Source organism: Pan paniscus, chromosome 7 (assembly GCF_029289425.2).
Source record: "Pan paniscus chromosome 7, NHGRI_mPanPan1-v2.0_pri, whole genome shotgun sequence".
In the NCBI taxonomy this organism is placed as follows: Eukaryota; Metazoa; Chordata; class Mammalia; order Primates; family Hominidae; genus Pan; species Pan paniscus.
Genome location: NC_073256.2, coordinates 92,442,501 through 92,455,215, shown reverse-complemented (window position 1 = coordinate 92,455,215; position 12,715 = coordinate 92,442,501). Strand labels below are relative to the sequence as shown.

General features: G+C 35.3%; 1 protein-coding gene across 2 annotated transcripts in view; it reads right to left on the bottom strand.

The window, feature by feature from the left end:
• ZFHX4 (zinc finger homeobox 4) overlaps window positions 1-12,715 on the bottom strand; it is a 186,839-nt gene that overhangs the window by 146,714 nt on the left and 27,410 nt on the right. For both annotated transcript variants that reach the window (XM_008956675.4, XM_057303032.2), the window contains exon 3: window positions 12,578-12,715. This exon is cut by the window's right edge. In XM_008956675.4, coding sequence (XP_008954923.4) covers window positions 12,578-12,715 — 138 coding nt within the window. The remainder of the gene's footprint in view (window positions 1-12,577) is intronic.

The window sequence follows — 12,715 nt, the reverse complement described above, 5'->3', positions numbered from 1 at the left end:
TGTGAAGTATTCTTTAAAGGACAGGGGAGAAGGAACAAATCAGGCAAAAATTAAGAACAGACGGCAGTAATGTGAATCCAGTTAATATTATTGACTGTCAATCCAGCTGTTTCACTGCTATGTATATACCCCAAGAAAAAAGAAAGCATATGTCCATACAAAACCTTGTATATAAATGTTCATAGCATCATTTTCCATAATAGACAACAAGTGGAAACGACCCAAATGTCCAGCAATTAATGGGGTATAAATAAAGTGTACTATACCTATGCAATGAAAATTTGGTAATAAAAAGGAATGAACTGCTGATACATGCTACTGCACAGATGAACCTTAAAAACATTATGCTAAGTGAAAGAAGCTAGTCACAAAGGACCCCATATACTATGATTCCATCTATATGAAATGTCCAGAACAGGCAAATCTATAGAGACAAAAAGCAATTAGTGATTGCCTAGGGCCGGAGAAGGGAGGATTGGGGATAAGGGTGGGAAGCTGAAACAGTACAGGATTTCTTCTTGGGATGATGAAAATATTCTAAAATCAATTGTGGTGATGGCTGCATAATTCTGTAGAAATTATAAAAATTATTGAATTGTATCCTTTAAATGGATTAGTTGGATGGCATATGAATTATATTTCAATAGAATTGTTGCAAATAAAAAAATGAAGTGGAGGCAAAGCAGAAGACAATGGTCTCAAGATTCACTGTACTCTCAACATGGTAGATTTTGTAGCATATCATTTTAGTCCTTTCCCTTTCTAATGCAGAACTGCTTTCTTAAAACTTTCAGTCACATTTTCCTATAGAACTGCATACTTCAATATTGGGATTGCCATCTTATTTCATCATTTTCCCACTATGAACATCTGACAGTCGGTCAGTTTAAGAAGATACTTGTTTGGGTTACCTAATACTCTGAATTTCAAGGATGTCTCTAAATCTAAGAATCTTGTGGTATCTATTATATCTTTAAGACCAAATAAAAGAGCAGAGTGTTAATTAGGTAGACAGTAATTTCAGAAGCACTTTACTTTTAAAATATTTTCTAAAAATACTTAGTACTAAAGCCTTTGCAAAAGCATATCTACTCCAAGGTTGGGAGCAGGACTTGCCTTTTGTAGGAAAAAAAAAAAGGCTTACTGTCCTCCCACAATTAGCAAGGCCATTTGCTTTTTGGATAAACTATCACTTTTAGCAAATCATATCCTGTTCTCTGATCCTTTGATTAGTCATGTGTACATACAGAACTGATTTCAGTGCTTCTTGACGAGTCTTGCACAACATCATCAAAGGTTTATTATCTCTAGGAACTGAGAACCCTTACATTGTGCAGGAAGAGATTTCTGTGATCTACTTTAAAACAAAATACAGGGCATTAATGATTAACCCGTAATCTCCATCAATTTTAATACATTTTTATATATTCTATTCTCATTCTTCTCTCTCTCTCCCTCTCTCTTACACACACACACACACACACACACACACACACACACACACATGCAATTCATCCCAAGGAAGTTTGGACAAAAAAAATATAATAGGTCTTCTTGGATATATATGGAAAATATCATTGAGGTACTGGCATTTGGCCTTTTTAAATCACCTAACACAGGAGATCTGAATAGATCCATGTTCTACATTCATTGAAAGAATTAAATTGTTCACTTTTTGGAAAAGCGTGTGTGTGTGTGTGTGTGTGTGTGTGTAATCAATTTCAGTGTACTTTCTTCTTTATCAATGATTTGCCAACACATTATCAAGCTGCTGTAATTAAGGGGGTAGTCATAATTCAGAGTGACCTGGTACATGGAACAGCAACTTACAACTAAACATTATACCAGACATTTAAAACATACATCTAAGGAAATGTGGAAAAAATCTGAGCAATAGGATAATCAGGAAGAGATTTTCTCATTTTGTGACTTAAAGAGAGTAGCTCTACCTTCATGTTAAGAATTGATGCTCTAAAAATTAAACAGCTCTTCAAAAATCTCATTTTAGTTTTTCTAATATTTACAGAATTAAGAGAGCCAAGACTATTTTTCTCTGAAAAAAAGTTATTTGTAAATTCCCCTTGCACCTATTTTTAAGGAATTCAGTTATGAAACTGGGGAGTATTTTCTCAGGAAATACTCATCATGGAAAAATTTGGTACTTCTATTCCATCCAAATGTGCGGGTTTTTTAAATTACCTAATTTTCTAATAAAAATCATAAACCAAAAAATAATAAACCAGAAATTGCCTTTAGACACATATCTTCTCAAAAGATATCACAGGATTTCTGTTTAAAGAATAGTGATATTTGGCTTCACATAGTAAACAAGAGAGAATTTTCTCCCTTTATCATGTGATGTAAATTCATTAAATAAAATAAATTCTAAAAGGCAAATTCTGGTTTTATATAATTCCCATTTTAGCATGTCAATCTTTTTCAAAAAAACACTATTTGGTTTAAAAATTGGGAATTATTTTCCTCCTTCTCCATCACTGATACCACCTACGCTGTTACTCAGTAGTAAGTGCTGAATATATGTTGAGTTGAAAGGAGATGTCTTGTAAATTGACTCTCTTTCAGAGGTGTCAGCAATTAGACTTGCTACCTGATTTTTCACAATTGAACAATGAATGATTTTAGACCCTAAGGATATATGTTAGTGTTATTCTCAGGCCTGCCAAACGAATAGTTAGAAATATTTTAAGTCTATAAAAAATACTGCACATTACAGTTATCAAAATATCCTTACAGGCTGGATGCAGTGGCTCATGCCTGTAATCCCAGCACTGTGGGAGGCTGAGGGGGGCAGGTCACTTGAGCCCAGGAGTTCGAGATCTGCCTGGGCAACATAGCGAAACCTCGTTTCTCAAAAAAATACAAAAATTAGCCCAGGGTGGTGGCACCTGCCTGTGATCTTAGCTACTTGGGAGTCTGAGGTAGGGGAATTGCCTGAGCCCAGGAGGTCAAGGCTGCAGTGAGCAGTGATCACGCCACTGAACTCTAGCCTGGGTGACAGAGCAAGACCCTATCTCAAAAAAAGAAAAAGAAAGAATAAAAATCTTTACATGCTTTACACACATCAACCATAGTTATTGGGAGTTTCCATGCTGTTAACAATTCTGTTATGCCAAGCTACGACTATTCTTACTTTCCAGTAAATGAACATTCTTTAATAGATGTGGTCAACTGCAGCAATGTCAGTGACTGACAATTTTCTGCCGGATCAGATACCCAGATTCAGGGAGGCAAGATTTCTCCAAACATCTCTAAGTCCAGTTAATACAAGTAGTTCTATCAAGACTTTGGGCTTTACATTGAAATCATTAGCAGAATTTTGAGGAGGAGAGAGGAAAGGAGTGTATTATCAACATATGATGGAGAGAAAATCCCACGAGTCTTGTAACAAAAATGGATCAAAGTAAGACGTAGAAGATAAAATTAAGATAATAATAATAATAATTCAAAACAAGATGATTTTTTTAAATCCTAAGAAGTAGCAAGTGAATACAACTTCCTCCAGTAGTTGTAAGGAAACCAGGAGAAGGAGAAAGAGACTCAGGTTCTAGGCAGTGAGTAGATTGTGCTTCAGTTGTTCTTGTGTAGTAAGTTAAATGCTTAGGGAGGCACATTCCCTCTTTCAGGTCAGCAGGGTACCATTTAGTGCATTACTGCTGAGGTACCCTGGTGACCTGAATGAATTAATGCAGCTTCCAAAGGTGCTTAACTTGCAAACACTGAGAGCTCAGGCACTAGAAGTGATAAATATTCTATTAGTCCTTTCTATTTACTATACCAAATACCCAAACATGCCAGTAAAAGGAAGACTTTTAAAAATCTCTGTCATCCCAGGACATACAGCAGCTAACAATTTTAACAACAGTTTCTCCTTCCTGTTCATAGGTGACCCAGTGGGTTTAAGTTCATCATCTCAGTAGACTACATTCATGTGCACAAACCTACCAGCCAGCTCTTACTACATCTGCAATACCTTTAAGAAAATCTGCTTGCTTGAAGAAGTGAAAATGCGCTACTTTCCCATAACCTGCTCTTCCTATCCTCAAATATAGAAGTCTTCTTAATTAAAAAACCTTATTAATGTGGGCTAGGGGCATAAGCTGAAAAGAGGCCAAGGTTAGAATTCCAGCCCAGCCTCTTACTATCTATAAGGACTCAAGCAAGGTGTTTTTCTCTGAATCTGTTTCCTCATATGTCAGAGTATAATAATAGCATATGGCTGTTAGGAAAAGTATGTGAAGTAATGTACACAAAGAGTTTAACTTACATGATTATTGTAAGTATGTTCTCTCCAAAAAGTAATGCCATTGTAAAAGGCAATAAATAAGTAAGTCAATTGTCAATATGGGTTCACTGTTGACAGATTATCTGGCATCAGGAGGGTTTTTTTTTGTAAAATTCTTCTGAATATCCCATAAATTTTATATAGATAGTAAATTGCCAACTCTATCGATAAATGAGGCCTTCTTGCAAAAGGACATGTAATCATAGACTACAAATCATTATTTTAAAGCTTTAAAAGCTTTCCTCCCAAACTGGAGTTAACTGTTACAGTTGGATTTATCAATAGATCATTTCTTCCCACATTCAGCCCTGTATTCCAATAATTTTATTAGCAGATATCGAGGAACAAATAGTTCTTCAATCATAACCTTTCTCTGCACTACTCCTTAAAAATTGCTTGATGGAAAAATATAGTCCTAACACTAACCCCTTAAGCAGCAGAAGAGAGAAATGTATATTTTATGCTAGTACTTACAATGAAATAAAGTCTATAGGAAATTCTAAATCAAAAGAATATGATCTCCATACACTTTAATATTTATGTATGCACATTTAATTTATGTAAGTTCAAGATTACAAAATTTCCTTAAAGATAAGGAAAATAAAATGTTAATAAAATGGTGTAAAACCAAGTGAAATAAAATATGGTCACAACAACTGTTTTTATCTGTGATAATAACACTGTAACTGGTCATTACAATAATGTATCTTTAAGCAGTACATTCATTGACCTTATTGTAAATTGAATTTACAGAGGTTTCCCAAGAGTTATACTACATTTTTATCCTGGTTATTTAAAGGGGTGGATGGTAGTTGTAATTAGACACATTTTGCATTTCTTTTTTTTTTTTTTTTTTTAAGATGGAGTCTTGTTCTGTTGCCCAGGCTGGAGTGCAGTGGCGCAATCTCGGCTCACTGCAACCTCCACCTCCTGGGTTCAAGAAATTCTCCTGCCTCAGCCTCCCGAGTAGCTGGGACTACAGGTGTGCACCACCATTGCTGGCTAATTTTTGTGTTTTTAGTAGAGTCAGGGTTTCACCAGGCTGGTCTCGAACTCCTGACCTCATGATCCACCCGCCTCAGCCTCTCAAAGTGCTGGGATCACAGGCGTGAGCCACCACGCCTGGCCTGCATTCTTTATTATGTGGTTTTCTTCTTCATATTCTAGGAGATGCATTAGTAGCAACATCCTCATGTTTGAAAACTACATATATGTCCTAACAAGTAGAAAAGCTCTATCCTGCCCTCAAGTTCCCACCATAATCGTTGTCTAAAACTGATCAATAAAGTCTTGCTATGCAATAGGGCAATAAAAGTAAGCAAAAACACAGAAGTGACATTATACTACATCTACTGATGACTCAAAAGACCACTCACATGCAGCCCTTTGACTAAACATTGCTGAAAAAATGCATGGAAACTCTTGATGACTACGTCCATAGATTTAACTCTGAACAACTTTAATGTCCCCGACATCTAAGCACCAAATGTAACCCATAATATTGGTGAGCAGAATGAGTTAGGAAGTATCACCTTAGAAAACTCTTTGTCTCTGAGCAGCACTTAGAAAGATGGCTTATATTCCATCACATCAATGGGACACAGCCACCATACCAGACACTTCAAAACCTTTCACATAGTAAGTGTTCAATAAGTGCTTCTATATTTACCAGAAGTAAAAATTGAGATATCGTCTGTGTATTCTGCTAACAGAATGGTGGCCTTTGTGACTGTTATACTAATCGCCATCCTCTTGAGTTATAGAATCCGTGAAGGTGTTTCCTCACGGTTATTGGTGGCTGTGCCTCCATGCCTGTCCTTCACCTTTCAAACAAATCAAATCCTCCCATATGCTCTCCTGGAATAGGCTGATAATTTGGGGGGCAGGCAGAAAGCACCTTTTAAGGCTTGAATTTCCAGCAACATTTCCAGCAAAGTTCAGGAAGGCCAGATGTTCTGGAAGCAGAACCACGGTCATTATACACACGCCGGCTCCTCCTCACTCCACCCAGGGCCAAGACCCTTTCAGCAGTGTGAGGCCTGGTTAACATATGACTTTCACTGCATTATGGCATGGCATCCCAACACCCACTTGAACATCTCAGCAATTTTAAACAAGCTCCAATGACGGGGACTATTACATTTAAGCCACAGAAACACACAGGGAGAGCACATTAATTATGAGAGAACACCTTTGTCTGCATTACCTAAATGACCTCAGGGTGGGTGATAAATGAGCAATTTAGCTCTTTTGATTAAATCACACCTGCACTTCACATGAAATAGAATGAACACAAGTTACACAAAAAAATGTAATGTAAATCATAAAGTAGGAGTTGACATGAATGGGGGTGCCAAATTGACTCTGTTTCTGAGGTGTGGTGTGTTGTTGTTGTGGTGGTGGTGGTGGTACGTGGCGGTGGTGGTGGTGGTCGTGTGTGTGTGTGTGTTCAGGAGTAAATGAAGAAAGCTCTTAAGGAGGGGCACTGCTCTACCTAACCCCAATCCCTGACATAATCACTCCACTCCACACAAACATTAGAAATTCCTCCAGATCAGGCAGTTCCTTTTTAAAAAATGCACGCTGAAAAAGACTTCCAAGTCAATTACACCTTTGGAGGCACGACTCTGCTTTTATAAAAAGGCTTCATTCCCCTTAATTAAAAGAACGCTAGTTTTCTGTGGGGAATTAGATAGGTAATCTTGCAAGATGGGATATTTCCATGAAGAGAAGACCTAGGTGGGGTAAAACAGTAAGGATTTCAGGAAAACAGAAAAGAGCATAAGAGTATATTCCTGATGTGTAGGCAGACGGTGGCGTTGGTTAAGAAAAGACATACAGAAAATAGAGTAGGTGGGTTCTAATAACACACTTTGCTTTCTTTAAATTTTGTCTGGGTTTGATAACAATTTCACACAATAAAAATCATTCTATCTATCCTGACATGGATGTAGTAAGTTGCTAATGCCTGGTCTTAGTCAATCTTCCTAGGGATTGATATCTATCTATCTGTCTATCATCTATCTATCTATCTATCTATCTATCTATCTATCTATCTATCTCTCTATCCTTTGATTGACAGATTTTTCGTCACTTTTCTTTTCTGATACGGTACAAAGAGGGTTCTCAGCTCACAATGTAATATATTACTTGGCATGTGAATGCAGTGAGAAAGTCCATATTTGTGCTGAAGTAGCCATGTTATAACACACAGCCGTGCTTCAGCAAAAGTCAAGCTTAAAAACAGAAGTAGACGTAGTTGATAGGGCTGGCCAATTGCATTTGTTCTGAAAACACCAGGGATTTATTAGTTGCTATTAGCAAACCAACTCCTCTTTATTTAATCCATGTATTTATAAGTTATAAGTATTATGCAAGTATGTACTATTCTACTAGAGAAACTGTTTTTTTCAATCTCTGCCCTGTCTATTTATATAAGAATACAATAGAATAATTTGAACTGTGATTAGTTTTTTTTAAAACAAATCCTGCAACTGGAATTAAATTTCACACTGCATTTCAACCTTGAAATGAACATAAATCTGAAACTAATACAAAAGTGCAAAGATTTCCATATTCAGGTTAATGTTTAGTAACAGAAAAGAATAACTTTTGTTTATCTCTGAAAACAGCTTTCTTCATCTAAACAAATGACTAGAATAAGATTAAGAAAAACTTGTTTTGGTTTCTTAGATACACACACATATTCCAATTTTTTTTCACACAATGACTTTTATGTAAATGTGTACCACACAATCTCCTGGCCTCCTTTACCATCACACCGGGACAATGACAGTTCAATAATTGAAATGGTACATATCTCGTATATTTGATTTTAAATTGCAAAGTTGGATTCAGGTCTATTGAAATGAAAATACCTGTGACTGTTTGTTAATTCCAAACCGATCGGGTTATTATTTCCTACTAAGAAAAAAAAAGGCACAAAAAGGTAGATGAACCTAATTATTCCATTTTTTAAATTTCCTTTACACATACTGTTCCCAATATGCCTCTTTGCATTCTCCTCTGTGGGCCTCCCCAACACCTTGATTTTAGTTCTTAACCAGGATTCTTTAATCCATAACATGGATAATGAGAAAAACCCAAAAAATGCTCCACGGGGGAATGTTACACTAAAAGTTACCTAGGACTAAATCCCAAGTGTGTTCCTTTGCTCACCATGCAGACAGGCAATTTGTTCACTGCTTTCAGTCAATTTGATATCCAAATATGAAAAAGGCATTATGGAATTCAGACAGACTACTCTGCTTCACTACTAGCAGATGCAGGAAGGAAAAAAAGAGGTAGTATAATTAAGGCTTTGACTTTGAACAAGCAAAGCTGTGAACACCTCACTTATAAATACATATAATATTAAAAGAGCAGCCGAAGTACAGATGCAGCAAGAGTATTTCTATGTCCTGCACTGAATGGTGGTTAGACCAATCAGCTGGCCAGAAAAGTCTTGGCCATACTGAGCCAAGAACAAACTAAACTGTAAATCTGAAATATTGCCAGTTTCATTTGTTCTTCCTCAATTTGAACGTGTAGTGCTCTGTGGTTTTCATTATATCTTTTTACTAGACTCTTTAGAAAAAGTTGGAGATCATTTAAGGGGTAGACAAAATTACAGTGCATTTTTGAAAAATAAAGGCTGGAAGTAAAGGAGTTTCTTTAATTTGTTCCTTAGTTGATTCGTTAATCCATCACTCATTCTACAAATATTTATTGAGAACCATTTATTTTATCAGTTGACTAAAATTTGTAAAGAATAGGAACACATGAAATTAGAAGAATATAATTAAATCTAATAAATGGGTTAGCTGAAAAACTGCTGTTTTATACACACACAGACACACACATTCACTTTGCAAGATTGATTGTAGCTAGCTATATATTTTGTATTTATTAATCTCACTTTGAATACATATTCAAACATTAAAAGTAAAGATTATGGGCAATCTTCAGTTTCATCTTATTGTTTTATTTTCCTAGAGCAATTTTGTTTCATCAATCAAATTTCTGGAGGAAAAGTCCAAATTTAGTAGTGCTTAGCACTTCAGAGACTCTCACTTGAAGAAATGGGTAAGATTTTCTTAACAGTAACAAAATTGCTTTTAAAAAAATTCTAAGGAAAATAATGCTGCCAAAAATGAATATAGCTTTGTTTGTTTTTGCAGTCATCATTAGCAATAGGCATAAAGGTATTCTTTTTTTTGAGTCCATATGGAAAGATCATCAACACATTCTGCCTCTGGGTTCTTTGCCAAAATACCATAACCCACAAGCCTTCTACCTTAAACATAAAAGGAAAGGTGTTGTTCTGGTTAAATAAAGAAATATTTTTTACTAGCATACATCTAATGTTAAAGCTGCCTAAATCCTGCCAAATATATTAAAAACAACATCTGTAAAACAGATTTTCATTACATTGATCAGTTTCAAGTCAAGCAGCCAGGCAGATGATGCTTCTAAGCTAACCTTAACCTTTAACTTTTAACCTCCTTAACCTAGAATAAGGACACACTTTTAGGTAATGCTGCTTCAGTTTGACAATGCAGAGGTAAAGTGGCCTATTCAAATTGAAATGACACATCACCACATTTAGTGTTATGAATCAATATGTTGTCAATAACAAGACAAGCTGTTTTCTCGCAGCTCTGTATTTGTCTTATAACTGCTACTTGTCACTTCCCCTTAATGTTTAAATAATTCATGATGCAAAATGATGTAAATTAAACTCCTAATGAAAATGAATTTTATAGAGGAGATTACTGTCTAGCCATTAACTCTGAAACTATTTTAAGTCTAATTTTAATATTTTCGCCATCATTTTTTTCTAGGCTCAGGCCAAGTTGTTACGTTCTCATTTAAAAGCAATTAATGTTACTTATGAACCACTTTTATTTTGCCAACACAAGCCAACCAAGCTTGCTAATATCCTCATTACTGCACTTGAAAATCCTCTATGATTCACAGTTTCTGAAATCAGTTTAGAAGTGGAATCCTCAACACAATGCTACTTGGAATATTTTTTTCAGTTACTAGTAGAAATAATGAATCCTTCTTGAAAGAAAATGCAAAAGAATAAAGTTCAATTGTCTAATACCAAGTCTCAATAGCTCAAATATTTATCTCTTCAATCTTCTATTAATTCAAGATAAGTTTGTTCAAAGTTTATTTGCTGACCATATTTAAACATTGTACTGAACAAGGATACTTAGGTATTTAAGAGATAAACAACTAAAGAAGAGTAAATTTTTATATGATTTATAACATTTTTAAGGAAAGAGTACACCTTTCAGTTGTGGGATCTGAAGCTCTCTCTGCTTTAAGGCCCTCTTTATAATCATGCTTTTGTCTTAATTGGTTGTTATAAATTCAAAGACAACATCCAACTCTCCATGAAAAGGAACTTCAAGGGTAACTGTGGCACCAAGCAAATTGCCCTGAAGAGAATGAGGTGGTCAATCCCTGCTTATGGAATGAATGGATAAACTTACACACACACACACACACACACACACACACACACGCACACATACATTTAAATAATCATCAAGCAGTTAGACTAAATGTTTTCTGAAAAAATAAACAATAACACCCCACCTTCCTTTAGGTTCCCACAAAAGATTAAAAAAACAGAAAATTTATACATTTATATCTTCCATTCACAACATGTTAATTTAAAGTGTTAGAGGAGCTGCATGAATATAAACACAGTTTATGAATATTCTATATAGCTCCCAGGGTCTAAATCTATTATTTATACAAACTTAATGTTTGTTTTTCTCTCCTAGGTATTTTAAAAGTTTTAATAGGTCAGGTATCAACAGAAAAAAGTAGACAATTGAACAGTTGTCAACTGTTGCTGCAAAACCTATGAATTATAATACAATTAATCCTTTATATTATATTTTCAATACTGTCAACTTAGAAGCTTTCCATCTCACATTAGGGCCTGCACTCCCTTCAAACTCTGTAACGTAACCCAAATCTAATGCTTTCATTATTGATCCACAGAGTGCCAATATCACAGGAAGAGTGTTACAAAGTCTCACACTGAGTCGTTAGGATTTTATGCACAGTACATTTATCTAGAATTTCAACTTCAAGAAACAACCCAAACACATAGTATTAGACAAATCCAAATAAATAATTCCTTCACCTAATCTAAACAGCCTCAACCTGCTCTTTTCATGTGTGGTTATAATTTTAAATAGTGTTAGAAAAGTCATAGGTTTGATAATCACTGGTTGACTCCTGATAGTATAGTTAACACTGATTTCTAGTACAAATCAATAGACAACACTTGCAAAATGGATTTTGTAATCATATTTAGAGCTTGTTACAATGACTAATGGTTTGCAATATTTTCTGAATTTTAATATCCTCTAGACAAAAAGAAGTTTTTAATAAGTTACCAAGTTATTCATCATAGTAATGAATGTGTTATATTTGTACATGAACCAAGACAATCAAGACAATCCAGTGAACAAACTGCAGAAAATATATTAATCAGTAATTAGGGTTTAGAAAAAGTCAAGACAAGTTCTGTAATAAATGGTGTTCATCACTTGCACGTATTCAGTACATCTGCATAGTTTTCCAAGTAAAGATAAAAGTATATTTGCCATTGTATAAAGCATTGTATAAATAAGCATATTTATCTATACCACACCCATTTAGGAGGAAAATATTGATAGGAAGACAGTCGTACAAAATAACAACAGAATTTACTTTTTTTAGAGACTTCCAAGGATGCTAAGGGAGAGTGTGTTTACTCAGTGCTACTGAGCACACACAAGAAAACAAAGAAACAAACATTATGTTTGGAGCGTCATTGTTTGTCACCAAACAAAATATTATGCATTCACAAGGTTGGGCACTGATTTTGTCTTCTGCTCCCTGTAACCATTTACATTTAGCCAAGAGTGGTGCTAGGTTCAAAAAAAAAAAAAATCAATAGGTTTAAAAAGTATTATTTTATATATAACACTATCCCCCAAATTCTTTTATTTTGGGGAAGCCAGTGAAGAAATAAATGCCACTGAGACAGGTGTAAGTGAGACATAGGGTAAAACTTTATAAATAAAGCCTTCAATTCCATATATTTCAATATGTTTTTATAATGTTAATCAGAAACTGTGCCCCCTGCCCTTTGATGTTTTTTCTCTTTTTCTTTTTCTTAATTTGGAGACTTGTGCTCCAAGCTCTGAAAGAGTTAATTCCCTTTTCTAGTCTGTGCCAACGGAAATGGATGTCACTGCTTACCTTGTAGAGCTTCAGGGCCGCCTCGTGCCTGTGATTGGTGGTATGCAAGCGTAATTTATCCACACTGTTGGTGTAATAGTCACAGGCGTTACATTTTAGGTGAACAGGGTTGCCAATGGCAATACACTTCAACCTCCA